The sequence below is a fragment of the Phasianus colchicus genome, chromosome 6 (assembly GCF_987193195.1).
Source record: "Phasianus colchicus chromosome 6, bPhaCol1.hap1.1, whole genome shotgun sequence".
Classification (NCBI taxonomy): domain Eukaryota; kingdom Metazoa; phylum Chordata; class Aves; order Galliformes; family Phasianidae; genus Phasianus; species Phasianus colchicus.
In genome coordinates this window covers 43,006,925-43,021,367 of record NC_143441.1, presented here as the reverse complement: position 1 = coordinate 43,021,367, position 14,443 = coordinate 43,006,925, and the positions used below count along the sequence as shown (strand labels likewise).

The 14,443-nt window shown below is 40.0% G+C and overlaps 1 protein-coding gene across 2 annotated transcripts in view; it reads right to left on the bottom strand.

Annotated features, from left to right (window-relative positions):
* Positions 1 to 14,443, bottom strand: part of ADARB2 (adenosine deaminase RNA specific B2 (inactive)) — a 291,983-nt gene that overhangs the window by 51,613 nt on the left and 225,927 nt on the right. For both annotated transcript variants that reach the window (XM_090143105.1, XM_031616085.2), the window contains one exon: positions 95 to 209. In XM_090143105.1, the coding sequence (XP_089999231.1) occupies positions 95 to 209 (115 nt within the window). The remainder of the gene's footprint in view (positions 1 to 94; positions 210 to 14,443) is intronic.

The window sequence follows — 14,443 nt, the reverse complement described above, 5'->3', positions numbered from 1 at the left end:
AAGGCATCCTTCAATACTGTGGACTAGGTAAATAATGTATTACTTAGTCATGAAAAATGCCAAGGAAAATAAATGAGAGGATAGGATATCTTACCTTTGGTCATCACAATTCCTGCAAGAGTTTTGTGGCGTGCATGCATGGAAGTGAAATTGTCTGTCAGCTCCTGGAACTTCTGTGTAACCATTTGGTACACGGAGTCCGCAAAGTCCTGAAAGACACAGTCAGAAAGAATTCTTTCACTTTCTTTGATTGAAGCACCTGGGCGTTTCTGCAGATTAATCACCTGCTGTCAACTGCTGAGAAGTTCCTTTTAGAATTAGACGCCACCTACCTGAGCAGAGATGAAAGGAGCATCTCTTTTGACTGCCCTCATCCCCCTCAGATTTGGCTAGTGTGAGGTTCTAGGGCCAAATGAACTGACTTAAAAATAAGACCTGTTTTGACTAGGATTAGTGGTAAAGGGACTTTTCTTGAGCCCCCTGGCTGTTGGTGGAGGATCAGTTCACAGAATATGTGTTGGTCCTGTAAGAGATGAAGAGGTGAACATCTGCTCCACAAAGCCATGGGGATGTGGGTTAGATATCACCAATGTCAAGGTTTACTGTTTCTCAGGATTTTTACTGTCAATGAATACTGAGGAAGGAAAAATTCCTTTAGGCCACTAAGCCTAAGAGCTGAGCTGAATACTGGGTTACAGGTAAGGTGTCAAAAGACTGAAGTAAAGGTGAGTTTTGATGACAAGCTTGTACTGAGGTAGAAGCTAGTTAATGAAGTCAAGCAGGGTAAAAAGTCTAAGTAGTGAATTCTGTAAACTGCATGCAAATGTGAACCTAAAACATCTGAGGTGCTCCTGAGAACACTAATTCTTGGACTGTTTCCCTGAAGAAACATTTAGTATCTTTTAATTCACTTAATCTGTGCACTTTGTTTGGAGTCTTTCAAGCATACACTAGAGATAAGTCAGAGGAATGCTGTTCGTGAGCATGAGTTATTCTCAAAATGCTTTGCCAGTCTGAGCATAAAAAAGTAAGATACATAGGATTTTTAATTTAAGCCATCTGAGCTTTCAGGTGAGACCAAGCTGTACATAGAAATCCTTCTGAGGCCAGCTCCTGGAGACTAGAGATTAGTCTGGGGTGCTGGATAGAGACCTTCTGTAGTGTTTGGTCCCAAGTGAGCATGCCTTTGTTAGGAAAGGTGACTTGACCAAGCAACAGTTCCTGTTATTCTTCTGGTGTTGGGCTAAGCTCACCTGGGATAATGTCCTGTTATAAGGGGTCCTCTTGTAGGTGGGCTCATGGCACAGGAATAAGATGCTGAGGATGATATTCAGCCTCCCTTACCCTGAAAGCTCCATGGTCATGCAGAAGTAAGGAAATATATCTAAGAAGATCTATGTATTTTTTCTTCTAAAACTGCTAATAATTATGAAAACATCATGGTGAAAACATAGCATTTTAACTGGGAGAACATACAACTGTTTTTTAGAGGAAAGCAGATTCTAATTCACCAATATTTTTAGTTATACTTGTGCCACTGAGAGCCTCTACAGGCTACACACCATATGTTTCCACAGTTTGTTGATGAAAGTCAGCTTAATTTTTAAATATAATTACAGAAAAATACATAAAAAGATGAATTAAATAGAACACAACAACAATTAGGCACGCCCTTTCATAAAACCTGGAATATTTTTTTCCATGGACAATTCTTGCAAGTGATTGTAACTTGATCAAGTACATAAAGATAGGATTCCTTCCACATGACAATTTTTCGTTGTTTTGCTAAGTGCAGCTTTCCAAGGTGTTGCTCTTGGAAACAGCCATTTACCCACAAGAAGGAAGACAGTTTAATATAACATGGAGTAAAATGTGCTGGCTTGTTGCAAATAAGGAAAGAAGCATTTAAACTCATCTGTGGGATACATGCAAAATTCTACACTAGAATTAGATGAAAACTAAAAAAAATTATCAAGAACCGTTTGACAGTTCCTAAATGGAATTTCACTTTGACTGCATTTAAACGTCTTCTAATCTAATTGTCCACAACCACCATGTGAGCAAGGCATTGCTCATACACTGCTTCTGAAGGATGAATTTTGGGTCAATTCTCATTTGTCAAGCATCAAGGCACCCTTGTGATATAAATGCAATTATAGCTGCTTTACAGATGAATGAATGAAGGCACTAAAAGGGTGAGGGACTGGTCCAGGGGAATAGCATGGAGCAGGGCAGAGCCAGGTGTTCTGATTTACCGATGTTCTGGCTATGCGCTCAGTGCTGGAACACTGCCTGCCTTTCATAATAGGAAAGTTTGTTTCTAACTTGTTTTCCCTACTGGAGAGTGACTTCATCCATAACAGAAAACTAAAGTGTATTTGCAGTACAGATATAGCTGGGTCCCATATGGTGTACTGAAAATCTGATCAGCTTTATTTAGACTAGGAAGAAAGGGGAAAAGAAAGAGTATAACAATAAAACTATCTGTACCATCATTTTAAACAAGCATCAAATCTCAGATTTCATCTCCTACAGTACTGCAGTTCAATCCATGCCTGCATTTCTGACTACCCTCCGAATCTGCATCCCAGGGCATTTTGCACTCATTAAGAGTTAATTAGCTTAGAGGCACATGCAATTCCTAAAAGAATCATTTTAAAAATGCTAAATAGAACAAATAACTTTTAACTTTGAATTTAGAAATCCCTATTGTCAGAGCTTTCCTTACTTCATTTGGCAGTAGATTCCGAAGCCAGAAAGCTCACTAAAGGCAAAATAATGACATGACTTCAGATAATATTTAGGGATGATAAGGAATTCAGCATTTGCTGATCTCAAGAAGTGACCTGGGACATTAAAGAGTAGCAAATCCACTAAATGTGAAGCTTCTCGGCTAGAATAAATAGGCGAATATTTTTTGTCTTGAATACATTGCCTAAAAGGAAGCCAGTGAAATCAATAGAAGCAATGGAGTAACATACATGAATAAATGGAGGATGTGGGAAAACAAAACAGAACCACAGTGTCTAATCCAAGAGGTTATGTAAGGGCAATCATACTGCTCTATCTTTGGTTACTCCAAAGTACAGTGGAAAGGAAGAAAAATATGTGGAGAAAAATAAGATGTCAAGACATGCGGGACTCAGCCCCGTGGGGGGTTTGGTACCCCAAGGATTGATGCATGCATTGCAGTTTAAATGCAGGGTTCTGAATAATGCAACCCTGAAAGCAGGCCCAGTGGCAGGGCAGTATGTAGGGTTAGTTTATTGACACCGATAAGTTACAAGAACTGTAGTGTGCTGCCTTTCCCTCCAACACACCTTGTGCCAGCCACACACACTGAAATCAACAGCAGGATTTCTGCCTATTTAATCTTTAGACTGGCTTTCAGTTTTTGTACAGAAACAAAACAGACAACAAATGTATTTAATGCATAGAAGACAAGTATAGTAGCGGCAAGTGTCCACACATTTACCCCTCCTTAGTTTATAATCTGAGATTTTATTTCAGATATTTTCATGCTTTACTATTAAACAATAATCCCAGATTACTAAAAGGTACACATTTGGGTTATCTTTCTTGATGGGATATAAACCAGAAAAATCCCACAGTTGATGGCCATTGTGAGCCTGGTTGAACTTCTGGGATATATGCTAGACTATGTCATCTGTCATTAAAAAATAACTTACAACCCCTGCGCAAAAGAAACCAGTCTTATTACTCTCCATTAGCAAAACAATCTCAGAGAGAAGTTGCATTTGGTGATACCATAGTTCTCACTGCCAGATATGAGTGAGAATAAGAGTCTCCATCTGGAGTAAATACAAGAGCCAAATACATCTTGGCAGCTTCAGAACAACTACCAGGTTGGTAGCAGAAAAAGGGAAAATTTTAGAAGATGGAGGGAAAAAAAAGAGTCAAAACATTCCTTGTGAAAAAGAAACATGTGATGACAGAGTAATAGCAGCTGTGGGCAGGGACAGAGAAACTAAAATGATGTGGACAGTCAGAACTCTGACCTAAGAGCTCCAAAGCCCCACTGCAGGCAGTGGAAGTGTGCCTGGCTCAGAGATATTCCTTCAGGCTCATCCCTCAAAGAGGTGAATTCACATGGCTGGGCAGGATGAGCTTGGCCATGACAGCTTTGGGCATGTGCATGTGTACCCAGCATTGGGAGGAGAAAATGCAGCTCTACAAAATGACTGACCTTCCAGATGACGTGCTTCTTTCAAATACCCTGCTTTGGTTTGTTTGCTTTCAAAATCTTGGCTTTTATATATCATCCCTTAGGTTTTTTTGTTTTTTTTTTTTTTTTTCCGTACAAACAGTATTTGTCTCAAAGGCAATGTCTTTGAGATCAAATCTTTACTCTTTCTTTAATACTGTGAGGGATAGCAGCGAGGCAGAGAAGACTGCTAGACCCACACCGAGACCCAAATCTGCTCTTAGTTGCACTGAAGTCATGTACACTGCCTAAAAGTCTACTGTCAGTGGTGGAAACATCAAAATCTGTTCAGGTACCCAGCAGAAGAAAGAAAGTAGACTACTAAAACTCCAATTGTGAAAAAAGACTGGGATATACTACAATACTTAACAAACTATATTTTATTGTCTAAAGCAGGCTGGAAAAATGAAAAATAGATGTAATTACTACTAAAACAGCACTGTATTGTCTGAAGTATTCATCTCTCCTCTATTACCATATCAAATTAATGGTGTTATTCACAAGGGAAAATCAAATTTTAGATCTTTCCATTACAGAATCAAAAACTTTCAGTCATTTTTCAACACTAATATTTCAAATAGCATAAATAATTAAATGTGTTCAAGTTTGCAATGGCAGTCTTCGGGGTAAAACTGACATTCAACTGGAGTAGTAAGGATATTAAAATCAATAGATTATGAAGGAGAAAGCCTTTAGTAAACATTTGCTATTGAAATCCTGTCTTAGGGCTTATAGGGTTGTAATATCATAAAGGTTAGATATGCATATGGATGGGAAGAAGTGTTCCACTATACAGATATCACCAAGGACGCTGTTTTTCCTGTCTCCCAAGTACTTTATTTTCTAGGATATTACTGACATTTGGGGGTAAATGTTGAATACAATGAATGCGGGTCGGGTTGAATTAAATTCACAACTTCCTTCACTGATCAAAGGAGATGCACATTTACTTATTTTTTTTCTGCTCAAGGGAGAAACATGCACTATTTGACAGTGTAAGTTGATATTTTTCCTGTGGAGTACTCTCACTACCTAAATGGGAAGGGAAGAAAACACAGTACAGTGAATATCAGTCCTGAATTGCTGGTTCTAGTCAGGATGTACAGCAAATTGCTCCACAACACACTCCTTCCCAGGCTTGTAAATAAGTTTGCTGTAGCTAGTAGGAGATTCATTGCTAAGTGATTGTACCCTAGAGCCAATTAATTAGTTAGGGTCTTCCCCAGCACTACATCATCTTCAAGATGCAGCCTTGAGAAGAGAAATGGCAGAAGGTCATGGGCTGCCCTCCACCATCCATCTCGTGGCATCAATTTAACTTCTGTCGCCAGGAGCTCCCCTGGTGCAGTAAGAAGGGCTGAGCACAAACCTAGAAGATAGAACAGGCAGGGAATGCCATGGAAAGAAGTCAGCCAGCCACTTGGAGGCTTAGTTCACTCTTGCCTTTCTTCCCAGCAGCTTCAGTGCAAGTCTTGCTTCAACATGAATACCCCTTCTTCAGAGCTAAAAGCGTTTGACTTTTATCCACTTCACATGAGAGGCAAATGTCACTGGCAGTAATGAGAACCTCCAAACAGGGTCATGCAAGTACTTCTGTAGCTGGTCTGGGGGCTGCAAGCACAGCCCTCATAACTCAGCCTTCCTTCAGCATGCACAGGCTTTTACAGAGTACTACTCCAAGAACAAAGCATTTCCACAGAATTCATTGCTTTTTTTTTTTTTTTTTTAATTTTTATTTTGAGATGTGCAGTAATTATTTTTCTCCAATCAGAACTCCTACAGTATTGATCATTACATCTCATTTTGGCTTATCCCTCAGGGCCAACATATATGGGCTTTGTTTTATTCTAGATGGATGTAATTTTATTGTGTCTGGTACATTTTCATTTCAACTGGACATGCTTATATATTCTGTGTATATCCTGATTTAGAGAGGTCTCCTCATTCATGATTCTCAGAGGGGACAGTGCTTGTGCTTCACAGACAGCAGCTGGGAACACATTCCCACATGAAGCTTCTAATGAAAACTCCAAAAACAACACATTTCTGATGCTGAATATCCTCATCGTTTTCTTATCAAGATTGATGGGAAGATCAACTGCTTCAATTATTTCAGTCAAAAGAATCACTTTCACCAACTTCCTCCAATTGTTCACAGTCCTATTACAAATGTTTTAGCTACATATGATGCTGAGCTATCATAATAAACCCCTCATTTCTGTAATCACTAAATGCTCTGAATTTGCTCTGCATTTGTAAAGGCTTGGCTGACTTCATCTGCATTGGATGTCTTGTCCGGACTGTGCAAGGGACTCGTGGGCTCAGAGCCATCAATTGCTGGCTGCTTGTCTCTCCCCCTCTCACCCCGGCTGGAGGCTGATTGCTCTGCTAATTTCCCAAGCCCCACAGAATATATTTGCCTCTACACCATTATTTATATCATTAGTGATCATTTAGTAAATTTCAATGCTGTGCTGGTTGCTGTATGAGGCAGCGTCTGCCTGTGTGGCAGATGAAAAAATGACAAACTGCACTGAAAGTACCCAGAATAGAAAATTCCTTCTTGTACCCATTTGCAGTTTGGGTTTCCCATTAACCCTATGTCTGTATGAAAATAATAGACATACTGCTCACTAGGGCTGAGAGGATACAACATGCACAGAGAAATTAAGATCGGACAAAAGTCAAATGGGAGGGTTAGTTAAAGTTCTTCTTTGGTGAATCTCAGCATCTTTATGCCTGGAAGGTTTCCCAATGACTGCTAAACACCAGTTCATCAGATTTTGACGAACTGCTCGTATATCCACTGTATACTCCACCAGTGATTAAAGACAGCAGTACGTTTCTCACTTGTGATGTTTCCAGAGTGGCTAAATGCAAGCTAAATGCCCTTCCCTCTGTCTGATGCTTGACTCTAGGTACTAGAGAGCCCAAAGGTCTCCTAGTAAATGTTTTAAATATCTTCAGAATGTTTTTCACTCATGACTAGCATGGAGGTGCTACACGAATATTCACAGCATTTTTTCTTAACATACTGATTTTTTTTTCTTCACAAATATCAAATATGGAATGGGGGAAAAAAAAAAAAAAAAAAAGCAAACTTTACTGGAGGAGTATTTGGAGAGAAATGGATAATTTTAGAAACAGGCAGCTATGAAGCAAGTCCTGCTATTGAATCAGCTTCTGAATTTGTCCGTAAGAACAATGATGTGATCTTGTAAATGAGATTAATCAATGCTAAATATCTAAAAGGAAATTTGTAGCAACAATGGGAAGGAACAAAAATCAAACAGGCATTTATTTCAAGAGCTCAGTGAAAAAAAATGGTCTGCTTTCTCAATATATGCATTGACTACAGGGAATCAATCAAACTTAATATAACGTATCTTTTTATTTGTTTCAGAACCCCCTGGAGTGACTGAAAGAAAATAGTACACATAAAAAAGCATACTATAGAAAAAGGAAATACTGTCAAATCCAAATGCCCTAGCTCCTCCAAAAAGTACGTTTTCCTATTTAGAAGCAAAACATTTTGTATTTAGCTTTAATTAGAATCTTTAAATTCACATTAGTGTGTTAATGTTGGGATGCTAACAGATGAGCCCCCCTATTTGAGGTTGATTCATTTCTGTCTGCATTCATCTTGCTCTAAAAAGATGCTACCAATGAGCACCATTTCAATGAATTTAGAGGAAACGAGCTTTTACACTGACATGTACAGTTGTTCCCTAAAGGAAGCCATGCTCGGTTTCCAGCTTCTGCTGCTTCTGAGTACAGCTCTGCATTTATCGCTCTGGTAATGAAGGATGTCCATACCAATTTTGTAAAATCATTCTTGAAGTCAATACTGCACCTGCTAACAAACGCCAGGAAGGAGGGGTTGTTTGTTTGCTTTTTTTCTCTTACTGATCCTTAACCCAACAGCCAGCTTCCTACTGAGACACACATAAGGCTGGCTATGAGTGCTGAATAATTCACAACAATGAAGTAGCATTCACTTTGCAGCCTCGTGCTTGCTTTAGGACAAGCCTCAGGTGTCAAGCTGTTGTACACTACAGATATTAAATTAGCACGAATGGGTTTCCTTTAACTAGATGAAAGCTCTATAAAGCCACCAGGACCTGAGAATGGCTAACTCTTTATAAAGGCTTTTACACTCTCTATACAATCCGGATTTTAGATTCATATTATGAGGCATATCTCTTTAATAAAATCAAAGTTTTACTTGAGAAATGTCCTTTCAGTTTTCTATTTTCTTGCTTTATTCTTCTTAGATGCATTAAAACAAATATCCTTTGGAAACTAGCAGGAGAAAAACCCTTGTCATATACCATACTCTTGGCTGTTTAAGGTTCACTCTCCTCCCAAATGTACTCAGTAAGCAGCTCTTGGGTACATGCTGAAAGCAGTGAGAGAGCTGTACTTGCTCAAATCCCTTGAGCACCACTTTGAAAATCTACATCTATGTGTTTATGGTACTCATTAAGGAGCTGCACCATTAAGAGCCATCCCCATCACACATATGCTTTGTTAGATAAAACGGGGTGCAGGCAGTGTCCAAAACAAATTTAATCTATTCTGAGCTGCTGATCCCAGCAAGGCACTGCACAATTCAACTTTCTGAATCAATGCAGAGCAAATTGTATAATACACTACATGACAATTACTATACAGACATTGGAATTTTTCCTCTCCTGTTGTTAAAGATCTTGCTTTCATCTGCTGTAATAATTCTCAAAATCCAGCTGTAACCTTTCTAACAGCTTTTTCCTTGTCTGGGACAGGTATTAAGGCAAACAACATTTCACGTTGCTTCACCCTTCTCTGGGCTTCTCTTCAAATAGGGGTAAATAGGTGTAAATAGGGATGGTTGCCATCTATGGTGACTTTGTGCCAGCAAAGGCATAAATCATACTTTCTGCTGGCTCCTTGTTGCCACCCATGAACCAACACAGCCATTTGGAGTGGTGTGTGTGTGGCACCAGGGCTTAAACCAGTCCGTTCCTCACTTACTGTTCTTTACTGGACAAACACGAGTCATTAATATAACACTGCCGATATTAATTAAGAGTTTTACTGTCATATATCTGCTAAGAACCCGCATCTGAAGCCAAAAATTCAGCATTTAGCCTATGATCTCTATTTAATAATAAGTATCACTTCATTATCACCCTGCCCTCCATCTGCTAGACAAGTGTCCATACCTGCAACCTAGGAATGGCCTTCTGAAACCCTCTGATAACATTTTAGGGCAAAGCCTGTTGTCTCAGCAGACCTATCTTTAAGCAAGAGCCCAAGGGAAGGACTGAGCAGGAGGTCAGGAGGCTGTGGAGGGGCAGAGTGTGCTGCCAATTGCAGGTCAGATTTCTTTTGCAAATACCGTCTATGAGGAAAATGTCTCATTCTAAGAGAGCAAATTATTCAAATTGGCCAACGAAAAAAGAGCTTCTTGAGAAGAAGACGACAAAGAAAATGTAGATAAACCCAGTAATAAAATTCAAAATAAAATATTTTTATTTATTTAACTACTTAGAAGAAATCTCAGAGTGGTATATTTACTCCTACAAAGTTGATAATTAATTTAATAGACAACCAGCTTTAATATTTTGCTCAGGGAAGTCAGCGTCAAAGACAATAAATAAAAAGTGCAATTCTTACCTTGCAGAAAAGAGACCATACAAATCTGAATAGATTTGTTTCATTGTCACATCATACCTCTGGAAGGACCCCTCTACATGTCGTTAGGGTGGCTGGGGACACATACATTCCTATGTACAGCCACAGGACAAAATATGTATGCCCCAAGATTCAAACAATAATTCCATGAAGAGTAGCAGAATAATTTGCAGCTTTTCAGTTCTACACTCAGCTCCTATAATCTATAAAACTGTGTTACCAGAGTGTGCACTTTTGAGGTAATCATTGGATGTTATCTCACTTGCTAAGAAGCACATAACCTGAAGGGCACCTCAATCAATTCTGCCCAGCAAGCTGCTCGCCTGCACTGCTCTCAGGGCTTCTTGGCCAAGAGGAGCTGACACGTAGCCTCATTCTGCACTTTCTGGTCCACAGAACTGCCCTGCAAAAACCTGGGTGTGCAAGAGCACAGAAAGACTACAGCAAATTCTTGGGCTTGGGCTAATATTGAAGGCAAGGTAATACATGCTGCTCAGAGCCCCTGAAAATAATAAAGGCAAAGAGAAAGGATTTAAGGCTGCCTGCCATCGCACATTTTCCTTCTTGTCTTTCTCCATCCTGTCTGCTCCTGTGATTTTATATTTAACCATTTCTTCCTTTCCGAGAAGAGAAGAAAAAAAATACCTTTGTTGAGTGAATCAGTGCTCAGCCTCACAGCAGTATTGTCTAGGTGGTCTGGAAACCCAGACAAACTATTATACAAATCGAAGTCTGTCCGGTTTCTGATAACACCAAAACTAATTTATTTTTTGTTTATACTCTGCTACCTTTGACAAAGCTTCCTCTAGAGATTTATATCTCCATCCTTACTGCCTTTCAACTGTTTGTCAATTTTTTTGTTTTGCAACCTACAAAAGAAAAAAAAAAAGTCTGACATCAACCTTGGAAGAGGTACTGTGTGCAGAAGTCTTTTTTTTTTTTTTCAGACGTGATAAAATCTTGCCTAAAACCATGTCCAACCTTTTCAGTAGAAAGTCCAGATGGCTTTGCAGCCTGTACAACAGACTTTATTCACTGATGCTTCTCTAAGTGTCAGCAGGGTGTTGTCTTCCAGAACTAGTAAATGTGCAGTGAAAGGCAGCTCGGAGGGGAGAAATAAACACAAATAAAAAATACCCAAAACCTCACTTAAATTGCCCTGTATACCCTCAAAAATCAAATTAATCCGAGTATTTCTACACGCGTCTGACTGAAAATTCCCCCTGGGTGAAGAAAGGCTTTGCAAACAACTGGAGGTGTAGCGGATAGGGTGGAAGTTCAGGCGGCTGCAGGGAGAGCAGTGATTTACACAGTTGCTGCTGACTCCGGGTCACCCTTGCCTGCATTGCAAATATTTCATCTGCAAGATCAGGGCTGCTCCCGTGTCTGTGTATAAGCTTCAAGCTGCAGCAACTTCCAGTATTGTTTTCAGTTTGATAAAATCAGCATGAAAAAAAACTCACTCATCCTGCCAATCTGGGCAGGTGGATTCAACATCAGGGATTTGAGATGGGTTTCTGCATATTGATGCCAAACACACTTTCACCCCTGCACCTCAGTTTCCAGTAAAATCGGGAAAGTGTGATTTCTTTAATGTAGGTGGAGGTCAAAGTGCTCTGTCACTTAATGTTAGGGCCAAAGTTTACTGGGATGGGTGCCATCCTGCCCACCACTCTTCTCTGCACAGAACCTATGGCCAGGTGAGCAGCCCCGGTGAGAGGCTGGGTCCTGCACTCAGCAGCACGAGCACTGTGGCTGCTCTGCACCATGAGAAGTAGCAGCTTCTTTGGCACAACACTTGAGTCCTTCCAGGGAAAATAAAAGCTCTAATCAGTATAAGGTTGATGCAACTATCGCCATTCTCACCACCACCCATGTGATACTGGTGACTGTGGCTGAGGCAGCAGCCACCTCCTTAATATTCCCCATTCCGTTATAATTGTGCAGCCTCATGGCTGACAGCCCTGCTGCTCGAGTCTATGCAGAAAAAGAAAAGAAAAAAACAAAAGAAAAAATGAAAGGAGAGGAGAGGAAAGAAGATGAAAGAAGAGGAAAGAAGGGGAAAGGAAAGGAAAAATCCAGTACACTCAAGACCCTGGTTTGGCTCCTGTTGACAAGCTACTCTTTTGTTTTGAGCTTGCAGCTGTGGTCCAGACTTTGTCAGGTAATTAATCTAGGTAGTTCATTTTCACAGGTGAGTAGCAGGTTGGCAAAGACCCTCTAGCAGTGTTTGTGCATTTTTTCTTTCTCTTTTCAGAGTAATGTGGGTAAAGGGCGTATGAAAAAATTTGTGTGTATGAATGTGTGTGCATAATATGCTTTCCAACCTGGTCAGACATTCGCTCTTTCCTCATCACAGGAGACGTGTAGCAGTCATTGCACCCTGCAAATAGATGCTGCTCTTTGGAGGGTGAATGCAAGGAAACCTCAGATAGGAACAGAAAAACATCAGACTTGCTCTCATTGATTGCAACTGACAAAACATTAAAAACACCGTACTCTCTTGCCAAGGTTGAGCACTGCTCGTTTGACTCCCAGAACAACTTCGGCATCTATTAAGGAATGAAACTGATTAAAAAGAGAGGAAAAAAGAAAAAAGGAGAGAGGTTAAGAAAGAAAAGCCATCATATCCCTTAGTGGAGAAGTGGTGGGTGATGTACTGCGTTTTAACATTTGGTTAGCCATAAAATAATGCAGTAATAATAATAATAATATTTTGCCCACACAGCAGTGACAGCTGAAATGAGCACATTTTCTTTTTCACAGCACAGACAGCACTCTGCGAGGTCACTGAGCTGGGAAACGCGACTCTATGGTTCTCATGTCAAAACACCCTTTCACAGAAGCTGTATGCCTCTAGCTGTCCCTGAGCTCCATGGAGTCACTTTCCTCTGACTGATGGCTCCTTGCCACTTCTCTCTGGTGCCCAAGGATGTCTACCTCAACAAATCGTGGGGTAATGCATTGCTGGACAATACAGTTCTCCCTCGGGGGCTTTGCTCTCGACAGCCAACACTACTATTGAGTTTTTTTTAATTGCTTCTTATATTTCTTCTTCCATTCTTCTTACAACCCAGTGTTCTTAAAACCGAATCTGCATATTAGTCTATATGATGCATCCCAGTTTACCCCACCACTCTTTTTCCGTCAGAAATCAAGGGATGGGTCAATTCAGATTGTGCTGTGAAAGGATGCAATGTTATGACACACATTTTTGTCTCCTTGAATAATAATAACAAAAGGTGCTTTGAGATGTAGCCTGCCTCTGTGGAGGAAAACAAGCTTTGGATCCTAAGGCAAGGTGCCCTGATGGAAAGCAGGTCTGTGGTCCCTAGGCAGTCAACTATGCTGGGAGGGGCTGTGTTAGGGGAGGTGGATTTAGGAAACTGAGCACCCTCCAGCTTTCCTTGAGTTATTCCTTGGCTTGTTATTTCTAGGTGAACATTTCAGTAATTACCCTCCTTTCAATTCTGAGCACCTGAGTCAAGCAGTACCAAAGCAATGGCCATTTTCTGGCCATCTCTTCTCAGCAGGGTCAGTTTCTCTCTCCTGACCAGGAAGAGAGCCAAGATCTGCTGGCTTGCAATAGCAGATTAAAATTACTTCTCTCTCGAGTTTCAGTGCTGTAGTAATGAATAGGTTGTACCAGTAATAGGTGAAATAAAGTGATTTCCTTACACCAGAACATGGGAAAAAAAGATCCCTCTTTTAAATCCTTGTAGTGAAATGCTCAGATCCTATTGAAATGTCACAGAATCACAGAATCACAGAATGGCCAGGGTTGGAAGGGACCTCAAGAATCATGAATTCTGCCTGCGCCTTGGCTTTCCCACATCTGCAAGTCCTATATATTAATTTTTACTGCCAATAACAGGAGTCCTGTGCACTTAATATTGCCCTTGGAAAGCAGTAAAAATATATTTTAGTGACTAATGAAATTATGATGGACACTGAGACCTGGCAAACAAACAGAATAAGAAAGTCTTACCCTTGTAGGCTAAAATGATGTGGTTCAGCTGTAGGCTAAAATGATGTGGTTCAGCTGTATTTTTTCATGCACTTTATATATACATATATATATATATATATATGCATATGTCACACCAAGTTGTAGATTGCCATTTTATATATATTTAGGTGGTTAAGCAGACTTTCTTTAGCTGACATTTACAACACATCTCAACAACAGTTTTGCTAGAAATTATGTAATGTTTTTGATGGTTTCTTCAGCATGTAGAGATTTTCCATATTGAAAGATGAACACTCATCTGCTTCTAGCAGGGATGCAGCAGTGTCACCCCTTTTTTTTTTTATACAAGTGTTTACTGGCTTTACTACTTGTGTTTTGTTTTTAATACTTTTTGTGCAGATAAACTAAAAAACCTGCACAAAACACTGATCAAGCTTCTCCAAAAAGATATGAAGATGTCTTTCAAGGCAAAGATGATATGAAAACTCTCAGGGTATAAAGTGGGAGTCATTTCAGGGAAGTTGCTGTCATCGCAAAATGCATTGATGTACCACTGAAAAAGACAAAATATG